We start from the raw sequence: 21,953 nt of genomic DNA on the forward strand, positions 1-21,953 counted from the left end.
TAAATTGAAGAAAGTAGGTAAAACCACTAGACTATTCAAGTATAACCTAAATCAGTTTATTTATATCCTTGTAATAACTTCCTGGGGATTTGATTTGGATTACATTGAATTGATCTGGAGAAGGAAATGGCAACCCACTCCAGTACTCTTGCCTGGAAAATCCCATGGACAGAGGAGCCTGGTGGGCTACAGTCCGTGGGGTCACACAGAGTCGGACACGACTGAGTGACTTCACTTTTCCTTTCACTTTCACATTAAATTGATAGGTGAAGGTGGGCATCACTGACGTCTTGACAAAAGTGGAATGTGAAATATCTTTGACACTTAAGGAATGTGAAATATCTTTCCATTTATTTAGTTCTTTGATTTTTTTCATCAGAGTTTTTGTTATTTCCCTCATGTAGGTCTTGTACATGTCTTCGTAGATTTATAACTATTTCTTCCTTTCTCTCTCCATTCTTTCAGAGGGTGTTAATGTACATGGTATTGTGTTTTTTGGGGACTTCTCAGGTGGTGCTAGTGGTAGAGAACCTGCCTGCCAGTGCAGGAGATGTTAGAGATTCTGGGATAATCCCCTGGAGAAGGAAATGGCAACCCACTCCAATATTCTTGCCTGGAGAATCCCATGGACAGACGAGCCTGGCAGTTTATTGCCCATAGGGTAACAGAGACATGGCTGAAGTAACTTAGCACATTGTGTTTTTAATTTCAAACTTCACTTGTTTATTGTTGATGTATAGGAAAGTAATAATTGACTTTTGTATAGTATTCTTGTATCCTGAAACCTTGCTGTAATTGCTTTTGAATTCCAGGATTTTTTTTTGTATATGTATATGTGTATATTTTGTTTTTATATAGCTGGTTATGCCATCTGAGAAGGAAGGCAGTTTTATTCTTTCACTCCCTATCAGTATAACTTTTATATAACTTTCTTTTCTCATTGCATTAGTTATGACTTACAAAGTTGAATTCTTCATCTTAGTGGGAAAGTTTCTAGTTTTTGTCTAGGAAGTATGATGATACCTGTAGGGTTTTATTTTAATTGTGAAGTTAAAGAATTTTTCTATTTTTAGATAGCTAGGAGAGGGAGATTTTGATCATGAATGGGTATTGGATTTGGCCAGATCCTTTTTTTTTTCGTTTTTGCGTCTCTTGACGAGATCATGTATTGGTGGGTGCTTTTGTTTGGACATGCCACAGCTTGCAGTGTTTTAGTTCCCTGACTGGGGATTGAACCCCAGCTGAAGTAGTGACAGTGCTGAGTCCTAAGCACTAGACTCTTGGGAATTCCTGCATGTCCATATTTAAAGTGGGTGTTTTGGAGGGAATATGTACTTGACTGCTCTTTCTGAATTCACTCTGATACTGTCTTTTTTCATTGGTGTGTTGAGACTTAGTATAGGCATATAGTTGAATAAATACCTAATGCATTTGCTACCATCTTCTACCATTGCATTTATTCTTTTTCCTATGTTTCTTGTCCACTCTTTTTCATTTGTTAATTGAGAATTTTGTGTGATTGCATTTTCTTTTCTTTGTTAGCATATCATGTATACTTTTTTCCTTTCATTTTTCTTTAATGTAATTGCGCTGGAGTTTGCACTGTGTATTAACATCTGATTGTAGTCCACTTTCATATGACCCTGAATGGCTTCCTTGGTATTGAATACTTTATAATTTCAAAAAATTCCTAATTGCTTTCTCTGCTCCTTTTTATAACTGTTCTCATTCGTTTTAATGTTATATAAACATACATATATGGGTGTTTTAAAAATGCATAATGGGTTACCCAGTTGCTGTTCTTTAGACTACATAGGTACGGGAAGCAGCTACATGAAAAGATGCTCAGTATCGTGAATGGTTGGGAAAATGCAAATCAGAAACATAATGAGATACCACCTTGTACAGGTTACAGTGTCTGTTATAAAAAGGACACACAAAAAAAAATGTTGGTAAACTGGTAGAGAAAACAGACCCCTTGTGCACTGTTGGTGAAAGCAAAAGTGTTAGTCACACAGTCAGGTCTGACTCTGCGACACCATGGACTGTAGCCCTCCAGGCTCCTCTACCCATGGAATTCTCTAGGCCCGAATACTGGAGTGGGTAGCCTTTCCCTCCTCCAGAGGATCTTCCCAACCCTGGAGTTAAGCCCAGGTCTCCTGCATTGCAGGCAGATTCTTTACTGTCTGTGGGTAGGAATATACTTTATTGTAGCCAATATAGTAAAGATTGTGGAGACTGCTTACAGAATTAGAAAAGGAACTTACATATCGTCCATCAAGTCCACCTTTGTGTATTTATGCAGAGGGAGTAAAATCATCATTTCAAAAAGGTATTTGTGCCTTATATCTATTGTAGCTTATTTATAATATTCAAGAGATGGAAACAACCTAAGTATCCATTGATGGATGAGTGAATAGCAAAAACGAAATATATATGGAATATTATTCCATATATAACCATAAAAAGATGGCTATATTACCATTTGCAGTAGCATAAATTGACCTAGAGAGCATTAGGCTAAGTGAAATCAGGGAAAGACAAATCCAGTTGTCCCACTGTGTCCACTGAGGATTGGATCCAGGATCCTCTAAATATACTGAAGTCTAGAGGCTCATAGTCAGTCCTCTGATTCTGAAGTTTTCCCATTTGTGGATTCATCCCCCTACATAGAGCATAGGATTCTGTATGTATTTATTGAAAAGTGTTCCTGTAAAAGTGGACCCAAGCATTCAGAACTCAGGTTGTTCCACATTTACCTGTACTGGATGGTTATGCTTACATGTTGAATCTTTAAAACAATAAGACCAACACCAAACAGATACAGACAAAGGATTAGTGACTGCCAGACCGGAGCAAGGTGGGCCGATGAAATGAATGATGTCAGAAGTTACACACTTCTAACTAGGAGGTGAGTAAGTCCTGGGGATGTAAGGCACAGCATAGTGACTCTAGGTTAACATGACTGTGTTGAATATTTAGAAATTTCCCAAAGAGGGCATCCCTGGTGGTCTCCTGTTTACGAGTCCACCTGGAAATGCAGGAGATAGGGGTTTGGTCCCTGGTAGAGCATTGCTGCACACATGCTGTGAAGCAACTAAGCCCATGTGCAGCAATTACTGAGTCTGCCTGTTGGAACTACTGAAGCATTCCTGCCTTAGAGCTTGTGCTCTGCCACAGAAGAAGCTATTGCAATAAGAAGCCCATCCAACACAACTAGAGACTAGCCCCCGCTTGCCGAAACTAGAGAAAGCCTGAGACCAGCAACAACCACCAAGTGAAGTCATAAATGATTAAATAAATGAAAAGAAAAAAGAAAATTCCAAAAGAGTAGATCTTAAAAGTGCTCATCACAAGAAAAAAAAAAAAAATCACAGTCAGATTTTCTGAGGCTTGGAGATCTGCTTCCTTACAGTGTCACAGGTTGAGGAGATGTGTTCTGGTAAAAGCCATGGACAGAGGAGTGAACTGTAGAAGATGCCTTTCTCCTTGGGCCACATCCAGTCCTTTTGTCCTGCACTTGGTGAGGGCAGCTGCCTCTCAGTTTTATCCCAACTCCATTTCCTGAACACAGTCCTGTGGAGTGTTTCTTTCATGTGTCAGATATAGAATTGTGATGGCGTTCCCTTCCTCTAGTAAAGTCAATGTGCACTTCACTGTCACTTCTTTGTTTTCAGGTACCTGGCGTGGAGTTCAGGATGAGGAGACACCTTCTGAACAGAGCAAATCTGTAGAAGGAGTGTCACAGATTAGGACTCCCAGGGCAGGTTTGTCTCCTGAGAAGGTCCAGCTTTTTAAGATGTGCATCCCAGTTTTGAGAGACATTTTGCACTTGGCTGAAGAGCAAGGAACAAATAGTGGGCAGAAAGCATACACATGTGGGTCATGTGGGAAACAGTTCTGTTTCATTGCAAACATTTGGCAGCACCAGAGGCAGCACATTGGAGAGAATCCTGTATGCTGTATCATGGAGAGACCCTCACTTTTGAAGAATTGCACAGTTGTTGCATCAGGGAATCTCTCTACCTTCTTGGAACTTGGGAATGAATTCATGGCAAATATGGGAGCTCAGCCACAGGCCACTAATACCAGGAAGAAACTGAACAATAGTAAAGAATATGAAGCTATTTTTCACAGTGGAAAAAGTCATCAGAGCTGGGGAGAAGGCAAGATAGTCTCCAGCCACACAGACATACTTGTTCAGGATGAGCGAGTCCTCACTAGTGAAGGGTTTTGTAAGTTCAATACATTTGAGAAAGCCAGCACCCAAAGAAATACCCTCATTCAGCATCAGAAAGTTCATGCTAGAGAAAGGCATTATGAATGCAGCCATTGTGGAAAATTATTTAGCCACAAATCCCTTTTCCCTGCACATCAGAGATTTAACTGTGGAGGGATGCTTTATGACTGCAGTGAATGTGGAAAATCCTTTAGCCAAAGGAAATACCTCATTGCCCATTAAAAAAATCCACACTGGAGAAAAGCCTTATGAGTGCAAGGAATGTAATAAATCCTTTATCCAAAAGTGGAGCTTACTGGAACACCAGAGAGTTCACACTGGAGAAAAGCCTTATCAGTGCAACCAATGTGGAAAATTTTTTGCCCGCAAATCCAATTTCCTTGCACATGAGAGACTTCACACTGGAGAAAACCTTTATGAGTGCAGCAAATGTGGGAAAGTTCTTACTACTAGCTCTGGTCTCTATTATCATCTGAGAGTTCACACTGGAGAAAGACCTTTTGAGTGCAGTTCCTGTGGGAAATTCTTTAGCCGGAGTGAGCAGCTAAGTGCACATATGAATGTTCACACTGGAGAAAAGCCTTATGAGTGCAATAAATGTGGGAAATCTTTTACAAGTAGATCGAACCTTTGTAATCATTGGAGAGTTCACAATGAAGTAAGGGATTTTGAATGCAGTGAATGTGGGGAATTCTTTTGCCAAAAGGCATATCTCAATGCCCATAAGTTTCATGCTGGAGAACAGGCTTATGAGTGTAATAAATGTGAGAAATCTTTAACTGCTAGGCTGAACCACCAGTGTCCCCAGAGAGTTGACACTGGAGAAAGGCCTTTTAATTGCAGTGAATGTGGAAAGTGATTTACTGGTAGCTTGAGCCTTCTTCGTCATCAGAGAGTTCACAGTGGAGAAAGGCCTTATGAATGCAATGAATGTTGGAAATCTTTTGTTGCTAGGTTGAGCCTTTGTGATCATCAGAGAGTTCACACTGGGAAAGGCCCTATAAGTGCAGTGAATGTGGAAAATGTTTTACTAGCAGTTCGAGCCTTCTTTGTCACCAGAGAGTTCACAGTGGAGAAAGGCCTTATGAGTGCAGTGACCGTGGGAAACCTTTCACTGCTGGGTGGAGCCTTCGTGATCATCAGAGTTCACACTGGAGAAAGGCCCTATAAGTGCAGTGAATGTGGGAAGCATTTTATTAGTTGCTCGAGCCTTCTTCGTCATCACAGAGTTCACACTTAAGAAAAGCCGTATAAGTGCTGTGACTGTGGCCAGTCTTTTACTAGTGAAACTGGTCTCTATGATCATCGCAAATCACTGTCATCACAATCATCTACCATTGTCTTTTGAGAAAGGAGGGCTGTCCAGCTCGGAGAGGCAGAGGGACTTTGACAAGAGCTCACTACTGCCGCACCTTTCGTGAGTGCTTACACTGCACGTGTCCACTGGCTTTTCTTTTGCCCCTCAGAGCAGGGACTGCAGTTCCCATATCCTGACCGTGAGCTGTGCTCACCTGACAGCTCCATCACCACAAGGGGTGCAGCCTCATTTCCGTGTGTGCACGTCTCCCACGAACACCCTCCCACTCGGGCAGTTCTTCACAGAACAGCAGCGCTAAGCTGGGGCTCGGGGCCGACTCACTGGCATTTCCCCAGACTTAACACTGGCCTCACTGCTCTCTGCAGTGATTGGTTTCCCAGGTCCTGTTCATCTTTACATACCCACCTCAAGATGGCCCCGTGCCCGTTACATGGTTGACCTGCTCACTGTTTGGGGCAGTGTGAGGGACACTGAAGGCCTGAGAATGTCCCCTGTGGCCCTCACATGGTGTAGTCTCTAAAGCTCTTCTTCCTTTACCCCTTTACTCATCTCCTCAGTTTTCCTCCTACCCCTCCAGAAAAACGTTACCTACCAAAACAATGATTATTTATTAGTGTGAATTTGCCCTCACTTTCTGAGACCCACACGTGATCAACCTAGCTTTAAAACTAACAGGAATGCAAGGTGAGCCCTCCCATGAAGACCAAAACGTCTGTATTAAAGAATCATTACGATTTCAATTACATTTTTCTCAGATTATTTCTTTACTTAACTGTGCCATGTGGCATGTGGATCTTAGTGCCCCTACCGGCAATCTAAACCATGTCCTGTGATGTGGACACGGGGAGTCCTAGCCGCTGGACCACTGGTGATTCTCTTTCTCAGGGTTCTTGATGTTAAATTTTTGTTTTTCACGTGTCTTACATGTGTGTCTTGTTTCATTAGATTTCTATTCATACTTTTGTCAACATCTGTTTTGTGAGGTTAGGCTATTTTCTCTTATTTTGACATTAGGAAAGCAAGGAAATAGCAAAGACGTGTTAGATTTCACTCATTCATGAATGTGAGTGGTTTTTTTTCCTGCATGGAATTGTAATTCAGAATACTGAAAGTTTGTGTTCTCAATTTTTATACAATGCATAATCTAATGGCCATAGAAATTATACATGTTTTTGATAAGTTTCTTTTATTAATATATGTTATCTTCAGATATATTTACACAGCAAATCAATCCCTGTTTTGTAGTGTTTGCCAATTTCCCTGGTGAAAATATTCACACCATTACCCGTGTCAAATTGTGAACATAATGTCACTGAAATGGACTTGGGAAGCATTGCCTGTGACCCACCATTGTATGCTTTTTCCCCCTTACAGGCCCAGTAGCTGCAAAATGTTTTAGGAATGTACCTAGTAAACCATAGGACAGTGATTATGAATAGATGTTTCTGATTTGTTTGAAAAATCATTTACTGGCTGTATAGTTGACTTAAATTTTGTGTGTATACATTTAAACATTTTTGTGTACATCCTTGAAATCAGTTTCCTTCTGCCACGTTAAATTCATCTTCAACATTATAACGTTTATCCGCACAACCTGGGGACATTGTAACAAAAGGTCGAATGCTCACACCCTTCGATGCAGCCTGGGTCTACTACCTCATGTACCATAGCACAAAGGATGTGTGACAGAAGTGAGACCTTGCTGGGGAAATACAGTGGGACATGCTGACCCAGCACAGCAGGTGTGGGTGCAGAATTCACAAGCAGTGAATTTTTGGGGGGCCAGGCATGTGATACAGACGCCCCAAATTGTGGTGTGTGGACCAGACACAGTCACACAGTTCTCATAGATCCCTTATGATCAGGTAAGTGCAGACGGGATTAGAAAGACAATCTCCCACATGACTTCAAGTTTGATGCCCTGATTGTGTTCAGATTAGGGACTGAGTCACAATTGTGTTACCAGCTGGAGATTCACATCTATGAGCAGCTTTGTTTAGCAGAGGATTTCAGGTTGGGTTTTTGAAGCTTTATGGGAGGTGTTGTCATTCCTTGAGCCCTTAGCATTTGGACTAAAGTTTGTCAAGGTTCAGTCCCCAGAAGATGTGGGCAAGTTCTTGCTGATTATCTTGCTAAATAGCAATCATTTGGTGATTTATGTTTTTCTGGTGGGTAGGAGGAGCAGTGGGGTGATGGGTGAGGGGATTAGGAGGAAGAGTCTTGGAGACAGGGAGAGGTCCACTTTGGACATTCCTAGTCTTTCAAGGTCCCTCACAGTGCTCAGGATAGTGACCGGGACAGTTTGGGCAAGGTAGATCCTGAAGTGGGTTCATGAAAAAGATAGAACCTTGGAAAGAAATCACTGCATACTGCATGTGGTGGAGGCCGTTTCACATCTGGGGTGACACTGATCGACCATGTGTGGCCTGCTGGTTTGGGGCCCGTCATTTTGCACAACATCTCAAAAGGGAACGTGTTTGCAAGGAGATGTGAACTGGGGAAGGTGGAGCTGGAGGCCCAGTGAAGATGCAGACACCAGAGAAGGTAGTCCATGGTTGCGACACAGTTGATGGTGTGCACATTGGGAAGTGCAGAAGAGAAGCCAGTGCATCTGTTTGGTGTAGTATAAGCACTCATCAAAGGCCTGGCGGCTGTGTGTCCTTGTGGAAGTTATTCAGCTGAGATGCAGACCCACCCCTCCACAAGTTTAAAGAATATAGATTCTGAGCCCAGGGAAGTTTGCGTAGATAAATGGGATCATTCACATTAAAATTATGAATGTTCCCACTGAAAAGAAAGGTGTGTCCATTAGCATGGGGCTGTGGTATGACTGTTGTGGGGAGGGAGACAGGGTATCGGGACATGTACACGGTGTTCTTTGAGTCTCCAGTTGGACAGGGTAGACATGGGGTGCAGAGACAAGACAGTAAATGTGAAGAAATTATGATCTAAAGATTGGAACAGTCACTAGCTGAGGCCAGGGCAAGAAGGTAGTCTGACTGTTTAGGCCTTATGATAAAGAAAAATCAGCCATGTAAGTAGGTATAGTTGAATCTGACTGGTTGGGCAGGTGCTGTTCAGCGAGCAAGAGAACAGCCATTCTGTGTGCCCGGATTATACATCGGTGTTTCTCAGTGAGTTGGGCACAGATTCTGCAGGCAAGAGAGCCTTTTCTGGATGTACAAAAGCAGTGGTTGCCCTCTTGTCCACCTGCATTAGGCGTGCCTAGTATCTCCTTTCCAGATACCCAGTTAGGGTGCTGTTTTTTGTTTGTTTGTTTGTTTTTAAGGCAAGGCTTTAGTGGGACTTAAGCTGCAGTACCAGAGAGCAAAAACATGTAACAGGTTCCCTTGCTTGGTCTCAGAGGGGCCCTTTCTGACATTTTTATTGTCCTTGAGCAAAGCTTGCAAAATGAATTCAAACTTTTTTTTTCTTCTTTTTTTGACTGGGACAAGGGGCTTGCTGCATCTTATTTCCTGGAATACCCATGGAACCCAGCCGCATGGCAGCAGCGAACATAGTAACATAGTAAATCCTAATCACTGAACCACCAGGGAATTCCCCCAAATAGCGAGCACTGTAGGCTGTATGCATTTCAAGAGCAGTTGTTCAGTCTCTAAGTGGTGTCAAAGTTTTGGACCCCATGGACTGCAGCATGCCAGGCTTTCCTATCCATCATCTCCTGGAGCTTGCTCAAACTCACGTCCATCGAGTGGGTGATGCCATCCAACCATCTCATCCTCTGTCATCTCCTCCTCCTGCTTTCAATCTTTCTCAGGATCAGGAATCTTTCCCAGTGAGTTGACTTTTCGCATCAGGTGGCCAAAGTATTGGAGCTTCAGCTTCAGCATCAGTCCTTCCAATGAATATTCAGGGATGATTTCAAGATCAATAGGATCGTGTTTGTTTGCTTCCAGTTACCAGCGGCGGATGTCAGCTTGGGTTGGCTTTAAGGAGTGAGGCCATGTGCAGACACTTCAGTGGTCAATGGCATTAAAGACAAATGGTCTTTAGCCCTTCCTCCGGTCCAGAATCTTCCACCCGCCTAAGAAGGATGAAGCCCTTCCCCACACAGGCAGTTTCTCAGTGCTCCTCCCCTCAGCAGTTTAGCTTTTCTTGCTGGTCTTCTAGTGTGGGGTGCCATTTCTTGAGGCCTTGACACTACGTTTCCCAGGAGACCATGCGTTATGACAGCTTTCAACCAATGAAAATGCAGAATCTGGACATTCCTTGGAGGCCAAGCACCTGCCAGTAGACTTCTGGTCTCTTCTTGGCAGGCGTTCTGATTGCTGTAGAGATTGTGGAACTGGTTGAAAGTCTTTGTGTCTCATGTTCGTGCATGTCACATTCATGTCTGCTCTACAGTAAAGTGACTCAGTTACATGTGTATATATTCTTATTCTTTCCCCTTATGGTATGTGCCAAGATACATAATGTAGTTCTCTGTGCTGTAGAGTAGGACCTTGTGCTTTACTCATCCCGTATATACTAGTTTGCACTCCCAATCCTTCCCTCGCTCAGCTGCCTCCCACTTGGAAATCGTAACTCTGTTCTCTGTGTCTGTGAGTCTGTTTCTTAGATTTATTCATTTATGTGATGTTTTAGATTCCATATATAAATGATACATGGTATTTTCCTTTCTATTTCTGACTTGCTTCACTTAGGATGATGATGTCACAAGTCCATGCATGTTGCAGCAAATGGCATTATGTAATTATTTTTTTATGAACTCAATGATGTTCTATTGTATACATGTACCCTATTGTCTTTATGCATTCATCTGTCAATGGATATTTAGGTTATTTCCACGTCTTGGCTTTGAAATTTTTTCTTCCTGTTTTTTCTGCAGTTTTATAATGTCTATTGATGTACAAAAGTTTTTTAGTTTTTTCTTTTTTTCCTCCAACTTTCTTGAGGTTCAGTTGACACATTATATGATGTAATTTAAGGTATAAAGTGATAATTGTTCTTTTTTTTAAAGTCCAGTTTATCTATTTTTTCTTTTGTCGATTTTGCCTTTATTGTCATAGGCAAGAATTTATGGCTGAATCCAACATTTTGAAAGTTTTCCCTTTTTTTTCCCCCTAAGAATTTTGTAATTTTAGCTCTTACATTTTAACCTTTGATATATTTAGATGCCTTTTTGTATATGGTATAAGACTCTTAACTTCATTCTTATACATATGTCTCTCCAGTTTTCCCAACATCATTTGGTAAAAAGCCTCTCTTTATTGACTGGTAATGGTCTTCTTGTCAGTAATTATTGGATCATATATATGAGGGTTGATATTTACAATCTGAAGTCTCCATTATATTTCACTGGAGTGGATATATGTCTGTATGCTATTAGTATGCTGTTTTGATTACTATAATTTTGTGATATGGTGTGAAATAAGCCTCAGGTGCCTTTCATGAATCCCACTTGGTCATGATGTATGTTTATATAGGTTTTGAATCAGTTTACTGACGCTTTGTGCTTTTGCGTTTATGTTCATCGGAGATAGTGTATACTTTTCCTTTACGTTTTCGGTTTGGTATTAGAGCAATGTTGGCCTCATAGAATTAGATAGGAAGCAGTCTCTCTGTTTCTGTCTTCTGAAAGGAGTTGTAGAGAATTGTACATCTTCCTGAAATGTTTGTCATAGTTCACCAGTTAACCAATCTGGGCCAATTACATTCTGTTTTGGAAGGTTATTCCTTATTGATTCAGTTACTTTAACAGATGTATACATATTTAGATTGTGAATTGTTGTGTGGGTTGTGATAGACTGTATATTTCAAAAAATTAATCCATTTCATTTAGATTATCACATTTATGGTCTTGGAAATGCCCATATATTTCATTATGAGTTTAATGTGCATTGTCTCTGTAGTGGTTTTTCCTTTCTTTCTTTCTTTAATTCTTTCTTTTTTTTTTTTTTTTTTTTTGGCTGTGCTTCGAGGCATGTGAAATCTTCATTTCCAAATCAGGGATCAAACTGTCCCCTGCAGTGGAAGTACAGAGGCTTTACCACTGGAATACTGAGGAAGTCCTCTTTTATTTTTGATACTAATAATGTATACCCTGTCTTGTTTTTGTGATTAACCTGACTAGAATCTTTTTAATTTTATTGGTCATTTTAAGGAACCAAGTTTGGCTTTGTTGATTTTTATCTTGATTTTTAAAAATTATTTCTTCCTTTGGATTTTATTTTCTCTTTTTCTAGTTTCCTAAGGTGATTGCTTTTAGGTCTTAATTCTTTCTAATATATGCATTCAGTGCTGTAAATTGCCCTGTAACTACTGCTTTCACCACATGCACATTATTTTGAGAAGTGCTGTGTTTATTTCAAGATACTTAAAATTTTACCTTGAGATTTCTTCTTCGACCCATGTTTTCTTTGGGTTGTTTAATTTCTTCTCATTGTGCTATTTGCCAGCTATCTTTCTGTAACTGGTTCTAGTGTAATTCCACCATACTCTGAGAACAGACATTGTCTGATTTCTGTTGTTTCAGACTTGTTAAGGTGTGTTTTTTGGCCCATGGTGTGCTCTGTCTTGTTAATTTTCCATGTCAGCTTAAGATGATTCTGCTGCTGGATGGAGTAGACTAGTAGTCTGTAGAAGTCCATATATCCAGTTGGCTGTGCTGGGTCTTCATTGCTGTGCAGGCTTTCCTCTAGTTGCAGCAGGAGGGGGTACTCTCCAGTTGTGATGCACAGACTTCTCATTGTGATGGCTTTTCTTGTTAAGAGTCCAGGCTCTCAAGCATTCAGGCTTCAGTAGTTGTGGCTCCTAAGCTCTAGAACACAGGCTGTGTAGTTGTGGCACACAGACTTAGTTGCACTGTCACACGTGGGATCTTCCCAGACCAGGGATTGAACCTGTGTCTCCTGCATTGGCAGATGGATTCTTTACCACTGAGCCACCAGGGAAGCCTCTGGTTAGATGTTAATATAGTTAATAGCACTTTTTATTGTTTCGAATTCTGTTAATCTCTATCGTTTTTCTTTAATGTATATTCAGCTTTTGTTTAAAGTGCACTTTGTTGTTTTAAATTTCATTTACTTAAAGATTTACTTTGGCTGTTTGGTCTTTGTGGCACACAGGCTCTGGAGCGTGCAGAGTTAGTAGTTGCGGAATGTGGGCTTAGTTGCTCAGTGGCAGGTGGGATTTTAGGTTCCTGACTGTGGATTGAAACTGTGTCCCCTGAGTTGCAACACGGATTCTTTACCACTGGACCACCAGGGGAGTCCTAAAGGGGGTTTCTTAGACAACATACAGTTGAGTCCTGTTTCTGAATCCACCCTGATAATCTGTCTTAATTGGTACACTGAGACTATCGATGTTTAGTATATTGATATAGTTTGATAAATACCTAACGTGTTTTTTCCATTTTCTAAAATAGCCCTTGTTCTTCATTCTTGTATTAGTCTACCACTCCTTTTTCGATGTTAATTGAGCATTTTGTATGATTTTATTTTCTCTCATTTGTCAGCTTACCAGCTATATTTGCTTCTCTCCATTTTTTTAAAAATTTATTTATTTTTTATTTTACTTTACAATTCTGTATTGGTTTTGCCATACATTGACATGAATCCACCACGGGTGTACATGCGTTCCCAAACATGAACCCCCCTCCCACCCCTCTCCCCACAACATCTCTCTGGGTCATCCCCGCGTACCAGCCCCAAGCGTGCCGTATCCTGCATCGGACATAGACTGGCAATTCGATTCTTACATGATATTATACATGTTTCAGTGCCATTCTCCCAAATCATCTCACCCTCTCCCTCTCCCTCTGAATCCAAAAGTCCGCTATACACATCTGTGTCTTTTTTGCTGTCCTGCATACAGGGTCATCATTGCCATCTTTCTAAATTCCATATATATGTGTTAGTATACTGTATTGGTGTTTTTCTTTCTGGCTTACTTCACTCTGTATAATCGGCTCCAGTTTCATCCATCTCATCAGAACTGATTCAAATGTATTTTTAATGGCTGAGTAATACTCCATTGTGTATATGTACCACAGCTTTCTTATCCATTCATCTGCTGATGGACATCTAGGTTGTTTCCATGTCCTGGCTATTATAAACAGTGCTGCGATGAACATTGGGGTACATGTGTCTCTTTCAATTCTGGTTTCCTCAGTGTGTATGCCCAGCAGTGGGATTGCTGGGTCATAAGGCAGTTCTATTTAATTTTCAATTTTTTATGGAATCTCCATAGTGGCTGTACTAGTTTGCATTCCCACCAACAGTGTAGGAGGGTTCCCTTCTCTCCATACCCTCTCCAGCATTTATTGCTTGCAGATTTTTGGATCGCAGACATTCTGACTGGTGTGAAATGGTACCTCACTGTGGTTTTGATTTGCATTTCTCTAATAATGAGTGACGTTGAGCATCTTTTCATGTGTTTGTTAGCCATCCATATGTCTTCTTTGGAGAAATGTCTATTTAGTTCTTTGGCCCATTTTTTGATTAGGTCGTTTATTTTTCTGGAATTGAGCTGCAGGAGTTGCTTGTATATTTTTGAGATTAGTTGTTTGTCAGTTGCTTCATTTGCTATTATTTTCTCCCATTCGGAAGGCTGTCTTTTCACTTTGCTTATATTTTCCTTTGTTGTGCAGAAGCTTTTAATTTTAGTTAGGTCCCATTTGTTTATTTTTGCTTTTATTTCCAGAATTCTGGGAGGTGGATCATAGAGGATCCTGCTGTGGTTTATGTCGGGCTTCTCTCCATTTTTAAATTTAGTGTTTCTAAATTTGTGTTATGTATTAACAATTGATTTAAGACCACTTCCATATAATCCTATATGACTTCATGGGTAGTTTGAATAAATATATATCTGCATCTTGTGGGATCTTAGTTCCGCTACCAGGGATCGAACCTGGGCTTCTGGCAGTGAAAGATGTGGGATTGTAACCACTGGGTCACCAGGGAATTCCTACATAATTAAAAAATATCCTAACTGAGGTGAGGTTCAATGGTTGCCTAGTGGATAGGACTCCATTTTTTCACTACTATGGACCAGTTCACCCCAGCTGTTATCTGTTAGATATGAAAAGATATTTTGCCAAAGGAGACATACTAATGGGAACCTTGTACATAAAAAAATGCTCACTATTACAAATGGTAGGGAAAATGCAAGTCAAAATGACAGATACTGCATCACACGTTATAATGTCTGTTATGAAAAACCCAAGAAATAATGTTGGTAAAGATGTGGTGAAAAGGAACCCCTTGTGCATTTCATGTTGATCCTTTGTTAAAATTCCAATCTCTCTGCTTACATTGTCCTTCTAGTTTCAATGCTGTCTGCCCTATCTATTAGTAGACATTAATTAGCTTATTAATCATAATTGTTTAAAATTATCAATATGATCATTCCAGTATATCTGTAGTATTTGATTGTAGTTTTGAAGCTTTGTCTCTTCAAACTCTGTTTTATGGGACACTGCAGAGCTTCAGTAGGCTCAATAGTTGCAAAAGAGTTATATCAGTTAGATTCTGCCAGAGCAGTTATGTTTATGTGGGAAGATGAAGTCTTAAAAAGTTTGTACTCCATCCACTGTATATCCTTTCCTCTGGTTCCAATAGAGATTATTTATTCATTTACTCATTTTAACTTCTTATTTTATATTATAGTTTGCTTGATTTACAATGTTGTGTTAGTTTCAGGACATTTTTTTAGTATTTAAAGATTATTTAAATGTTTTCTTTGTAGTATTTGATGTCATGTATTGTGTACTGTTTCTCTGAGCCACTGTTACTGTTCTTTTGTCCTAACTCTGTTAGGACTTGCATCATTTTGACTCCTGTAACTGGGAATGGGGAGTCCTTGGGCCTTATGGGATGGACATGACTCTGGTCTCTGCAAAAGAGCTTGGAGATTCTCTGGCTCAGATGAGTGTCAAGTGGGGAAGGACTTGTTATCAGGTCTTCGTTCGTCATACCAGGAACATATGACTTCCATCCTTTGACTGGTGTTGTGGTGCTATTGCCAGCGGCTACAAATGACTTCTCTTGTCTTTCTCTATTCTTGACATTCTGCCAACCTGTCATTTCTACCACTTTACATTTTTAGTCTTACTCCAGCCTGGGATTCATCTCCCACCACCTGTGTAAACCTCATGTGGTCTTCACATTGTTTTCCCTGTGTTACTTGGTGGCAGAATTGTTTATGTCCTCAAACATGCATGTATGCTTTACTGTTTGTTGAACTCCAGATGCGTGTTGCAGCCAGATTTTCAGTGGCATGGATGAACAGTATACTTCTCCACAGTGTCACAGGTCACAGTGTACCAGAGGATGTAGTCCTGGTAAACCCATTGAGAGATGAGTGATTTGTAGATCACATCCAATCCTTGTGTCCTGGACATGGAGAGAGAGAGAGGAGTGATTTGTAGAACATGCCTTTCACCTTGGGTCACATCCAATCCTTGTGTCCTGGACATGGAGAGAGCACCTGCTTCCTCAGTTTGACCCCAGCTTCGTATCCTGAATGTGATTCCATGGGCCTGTGTACACTTTCTGCTCCCCATTTGTCCCCACTGCTTCTTTCATGTGGCAAATATACAGTTGTCGTGATATCATTCCCTCCAATAAAGTCAACCGAAACTTCACCATCACTTGTTTGTTTTCAGGTTCTTGGCGTGGAGTCCAGGAAAAAGAGACACCATCTGAGGAAATCAAACCTGCAGGGGTGTTACAGTTTCTCACTCCCAGGGCAGGTCTGTCTCCTGAGAAGACCCAGCCCTGTGCGATGTGCATCCCAGTCTTGAGAAACATTTTGCACTTGGCTGAAGAGCAAGGAACAAGCGGGGAGCAGAAAGTATACACATGTGCGGCCTGTGGGAAGGAGTTCTATTTCACTGCACACATTCAGCAGCACCAGAAGCAGCACGTTAGAGAGAATCGTTTCCTATGTAATACTGAGAGACCCTCATTTTTAAAGACCTGCACAGTTCACCCAGCAGGGAATTTCTCTACCTACATGGAGATTGGGAATGACTTCATGACCAGCATGGGAGTTCAGCCACAGGCCACTAATACTGGGAAGAAATTGAACAACAGTATGGAGTGTGAGGTTGTTTTTCACAGTGGAGAAAGTCATCACAGCTTGGGAGAAGGTAAGATAGCTTCCAGCCACACAGACATTCTTGTAGAGAATGAAAGAGTCCTCATGAATGAGGCATTTTGTGAGGTAAACAAATGTGAGAAAGCTGACACCCAAAGAAGTAACCTCATTCAGCATGTGCAAGTTCACACTGGAGAAAAGTCTTACAAATGCAGCCGATGTGAAGAATTTTTTAGCCACAAATCCCAAATCCTTTCACATCAGAGCTTTAATTGTGGAGGAACGCTATATGACTGCAGTGAATGTGGGAAATCCTTTAGCCGAAGGAAATACCTCATTTCCCATAGGAGAATCCACACTGGAGAAAAGCCTTATGAATGCAAGGAGTGTCATAAATCCTTCCGACGAAAGGGGAACTTAATTGAACATCAGAGAGTTCACACTAGAGAAAAACCTTATCAGTGCAAACAGTGTGGAAAATTTTTTGCCCGCAAATCCATTTTCCTTGCACATGAGAGAATTCACACTGGAGAAAACCCTTATGAGTGCAACAAATGTGGGAAAGCTCTTACTACTATCTCTAGTTTCTATTATCATCTGAGAGTTCACACGGGAGAACGGCCTTATGAGTGCAATGAATGTGGGAAATCTTTCACTACTTTGTCAACTCTTTCTAATCATCAGAGAGTTCACAGTGGAGAAAGACCTTTTAAGTGTAGTGAATGTGAAAAATTTTTTAGCCGAAAGGAACATCTCAGTGCCCATATGAATGTTCACACTGGAGAAAAGCCTTATGAGTGCAATAAATGTGGGAAATCTTTTACAAGTAGGTCAAACCTTTGTAATCATTGGAGAGTTCACATTGGAGAAAGGCCTTTTAAGTGCAGCGAATGTGGGAAATGTTTTACTAGTAGCTCAAGCTTTCTTCGTCATCAGCGAGTTCACACTGGAGAAAGGCCTTACGAGTGCAGTGAATGTGGAAAATCTTTTGTTGCTTCAAGTGGCCTCCGGTATCATCAGCGAGTTCACAATGGAGAAAGGCCTTATGAGTGCAGTGAATGTGGGAAAAATTTTACTGCTAGGTCGACCCTTCGTGATCATCAAAGAGTTCACACCGGAGAAAGGCCTTATAAGTGCAGTGAATGTGGGAAGTATTTTACTAGTAGGTCGAGCCTTCTTCGTCATCAGAGAGTTCACACAGAAGAAAGGCCTTATGAGTGCAGTCAATGTGGGCGATCTTTTACTACTCAGACATACCTCTACGATCATCACAGAGTTCACATTGGAAAAGGCCTATGAGTGCAGTGAATGTTGGGAAAACCTTTAAGAAAAGACAGTTCCTCCTCATCCATTGGAAAATCCACATTGGATAAAAGCCTTTTGAGTGCAAGGAATGTGTTAAATTTTTTCACCTGTTGGTGCCACTTGATTAAACAACAGAATTCACACTAGAGAAAGCGCTTTGTGAATATTGCAAATATTGCTGACAGTGATGTTGAATACATTTGAGGTGGTAACAGAGCATGAAGAACCTGTGCAGCAAATAGACTCTTTCTGAAGAGTAAACTGAGGCACAGACTGTATCATCTGTTTGTGATCTCCTTGGAATGAATAGGCATCTGGGATTCAATGCCAGGTTGCCAGGTTTAGAATTTAGGGAATCTGGTCAATTCTCTCCTGCTCCCTCCCCTGCCACCCCCGAGAATCCAGGTTTGAAGACTGAAAGAACACTTTGTTCATTGTGACGCCCCCACCATAGGAGCCCAGCTTATATCCCAGCCTCATGCTGATTGGACAGGATTGTCTTCTCTGCCATCCAGCATTGATGCCTTACATGTGAATGACCACATTATCTACCCAACTAAACCAGTGCTTTGGTTCAATAATTATTATTTCCATTTGTGAAAGAAGGGGTGTCTAGTTCAGAGATTTAGAGGGACTTACACAGGAGCTCACTACTGCCACACCTTTCATGAGAGTAGTTGCTCTACACTGCAAGGCTCCTCTTCTGCTCCTTAGAGCAGGGACTCCATGTCCTGTGTCCTGATCATAAGCTACACAGACCTGAAGCCTGGATTAACCCCAGGGACTCCAGCTTCATTTCCACCCATGCACATCTTTCACTAACAACCTCCCACTTGGAAGGTTCTCAGGGACAGTGGCATTAAGCCAGGGACTCTGGACTGGTATTGCCCTAGGTTTGGAACTGGCTCCACCACCATAGTAGTGATTGGTTTCCAAGGTCCTATCTGCCTTCTTTATATAGCCACCTCAAGATGTCCTTGTTGCCCTGTTACATAGTTGACCACTCATTGTTCTGAGCAGTGGGAAAGACACTGAAGGCCTGAGAATGTCCAGTGTGTCCCTCACATGGCGTGGTCTCCAGGATTCTTTTTCCTTTACCCCTTTACCCATATTCTCACTTTTCCTCCCACCCCTCCATAAAAATGTAGCTCAGAAGAATGATGGTTGTTTATTAGTATGAACTTGCCCTCCCTCCCTGATCAGCCTAACTTAAAAACTAGCCCTGAATGCAGACTGACCTCTTCCATGAAAACTAAAACCTCTGTGTAAAAAAAATCATTATGATTTTAATTGCCTTTTTTCTCAGGACGTTTTTTCCCCTTCACTGTGCCATGTGGTTGCGGGATCTTAGTTTCCCTGTCCAGGAATCTAAAATGTGCCCCATGATATGGACATGTGGAATCTTAGCCACTAGACTGCTGGGGAATTCCTTTTCACTGGATTCTTAATGTTAACTTTTATTTTTCATGTGTCTGTTTTTCACCTGTGTGTTCTATTTGGGAAAATTTCTATTCATATTTTGGCCTACTTTTGCTTTCTGAGATTTGTGTTTTCTCTGTTTTTGACAAGAAGGAAAGCAAAGAAACATCAAAGACATCTGTTAGATTTCACTCATTTAGCAGTACTGTGACTCTTTTTCTGCATGGAATCGTAATTCATAGTACTGAAAGTATATGTTCTAAAAGTTTATACTATGGGTAATGTAATGGCCACATGCATTATACACGTTTTCAGTAAATCTGCTTTATTCACATTTGTTACCGTAGTCTTAAGGCCAGACAGTTAATTGCACAGTAAATCAAGCCCTGTTTTGTAGTGTTTGCCAGTTTCTTTGGTGTTAATATTCCCATCCTTGCCAGTGTCAAATTGTGAACATAATGTCACTGAAATGGAGTTGAAAAGAATTGCCAGTGGCCCACCATGTATGCTTCCACCCCCTTACAGGTCCAGTATCCGGAAAATGTTGTAGGAATGTAGCTAATAAATCATACTGGAATGATTATTGATAGATTTTGCTAAGTTGTTTAAAAAATCATTTACTGGGTGTAGAGTTCATTTAAATTTTATGTATTTAAGATGTACATTGGACATACTTATGTACATCCTTCAAACCAGTTTCCTCTTGCCATTTTAAATTTACCTTCAACATTATCATTACTGATGCAAGAGTATAGTCTACTTTAGTAATGACTGTTTTCAAATATATATATATATATATAAATGGAATAACTGATGGAGTCTTCCTGTATCTTATACCATTTATCATATTTATACACTTGATCACTTTTTGTGTGTGTGTGTATCATGATTTACCTAGTCGTTCTTAAGTTTTATAATCTCAGGTATCATGTTTTTCAATACGTAACTTCTTGGAATGCATTTCTAAAATGAAGCTTTTTCATAACTCCAGTAACTAACACAAGAAAGGATTCTAAATATCAGTGTATATCAGCACAGCCTGGGACACAGTGTGACTGAGTTTGAATGCTCACACCCTTTGACACAGGCTCTATCTACAAACTCACGTAGCATAGAACGAAGAAGGTAGGACACAAGTGAGACCTTGTTGGAGAAATACAGTGGGACGTGCTGACCCTGCACAGCAGATGTGGGTACAGAATTCACAAACACTCCAGGGAGATTTGGGGCCCAGACATGTGATACAGACGCCCCACATTGTGGTGCATGGGCCACACACACTCACACAATTCTTGTGGATCCTGTGTGATAAGGTGAGTGCAGACAGCTTGCAAAGAACAAGTTCTGACGTCACCACAAGTTTGATGATGCACTGATGGTGTTTAGTTGAGGGACTGGGTCACAAGTGTTATACAGGTGAAGATTCGTACCTGTGACCAGCTTTGTTTCACAAGAACTTGGGGTTGGGTTTTACAGGCATTATGAGAGGTGTCATTCTTCAGCCCTTAGCATTTGGACTAGTTTGTCAAGGATGGGTCCCCAGAAGATGTTGGCACTTTCCTTCTGGTTATCTTGATAATTAATCATTTGGTGATTTACATTTTTCTGCTGGGTAGGAGGAGCAGTGGGGTGATGAGTGAAGTGGTTAGGAAGAACAGCTGTTTCAGAACAAGAAGACCTTAGGATTAAGAGGGAAGGCCAGTCCTGTGTGTAGGATATAGTTGATTAAGACTGGTTGGGCCAGGGGATGTTCAGAGAGCTAAAGAACAACTTATTTGGATGGTCTGATTATACATTGGTATTTTTCACCAAGTTGGGCACAATCACAAACCACAGGCAAGAAAGCCTTTTCTGGGGGTACCAAAAGTAGTGCTCTCCCCCTTGTCCACCCGCTCAGGCCTGCTCAATATCTCTTCTATATTCAGGGTCCTGGCTGACTTTTTTTTATTTTCCCCCCCTCAGACTAGGAAGAAAAACGAATAACAGGTTCCCTTGCTGGCTTTTTGAGGGGCCCTGTCTGATGTTTTTAGTGTCCCTGGCCAAAGGTTACAAAATGACTTTTTCCCCTGGCTGCACAAAGGCACTTACTGGATGTTATTTTTTTGGACCAACGCTTGAACCCAGACACATGGGGGAAACACCGAGTCCGAATTACTGAGCCACCAGGGAATTCCCCAGAATAGCTTTAACACTTCAGGCTGCATGCCTTTCAGAAGCATTAGGATAATATTCATTTGCTTCCACTTTCCACTGGATATCAACTTGGGTTGACTTTTAGGTGTTTGAGACCATTTGCAAACACTTCAGTGATCAGTGTCATTAAAGACAAATGTTCTTAAGCCTTTCCTCCTGCCCTGGATCCTCTGCCTGCCTAAAGATTGAGCACCTCTGTCACAACAGGTAGTTTTTCAGCTCTCCTACCTCAGTGGTTTTCCCTTTGATTTTTCCAGTGTTGTTCAGTTGCTCAGTCATGTCCAACTCTTTGCAACCCCATGGACTGCAGCACGCCAGGCTTCCCTGTCCTTCACCGTCTGCTGGAGCTTGCTCAAAGTCAAGTCCACCGAGTTGGTGATACCATCCAACCATCTCATCCTCTCGTGCCCTTATCCT

At 41.2% G+C, this 21,953-nt stretch overlaps 2 protein-coding genes across 2 annotated transcripts in view; both read left to right on the forward strand.

The window, feature by feature from the left end:
• LOC120871795 (zinc finger protein 211-like) overlaps positions 1-20,153 on the forward strand; it is a 33,329-nt gene extending 13,176 nt beyond the window's left edge. The window contains exon 3 of the mRNA XM_040251748.1: positions 16,186-20,153. Within this exon, the coding sequence (XP_040107682.1) occupies positions 16,186-17,918 (1,733 nt within the window). The 3' untranslated portion in view covers positions 17,919-20,153. The remainder of the gene's footprint in view (positions 1-16,185) is intronic.
• Positions 683-4,553, forward strand: LOC120871834 (zinc finger protein 211-like). The gene has a single exon (XM_040251819.1). It carries the CDS (start codon positions 3,617-3,619, stop codon positions 4,460-4,462), a length of 846 nt encoding a protein of 281 aa, XP_040107753.1. The 5' UTR covers positions 683-3,616; the 3' UTR covers positions 4,463-4,553.
• Positions 20,154-21,953: the final 1,800 nt, after the last annotated feature.

The sequence above is a fragment of the Oryx dammah genome, unplaced genomic scaffold (genome assembly GCF_014754425.2).
Source record: "Oryx dammah isolate SB20612 unplaced genomic scaffold, SCBI_Odam_1.1 HiC_scaffold_13, whole genome shotgun sequence".
Lineage (NCBI taxonomy): Eukaryota > Metazoa > Chordata > Mammalia > Artiodactyla > Bovidae > Oryx > Oryx dammah.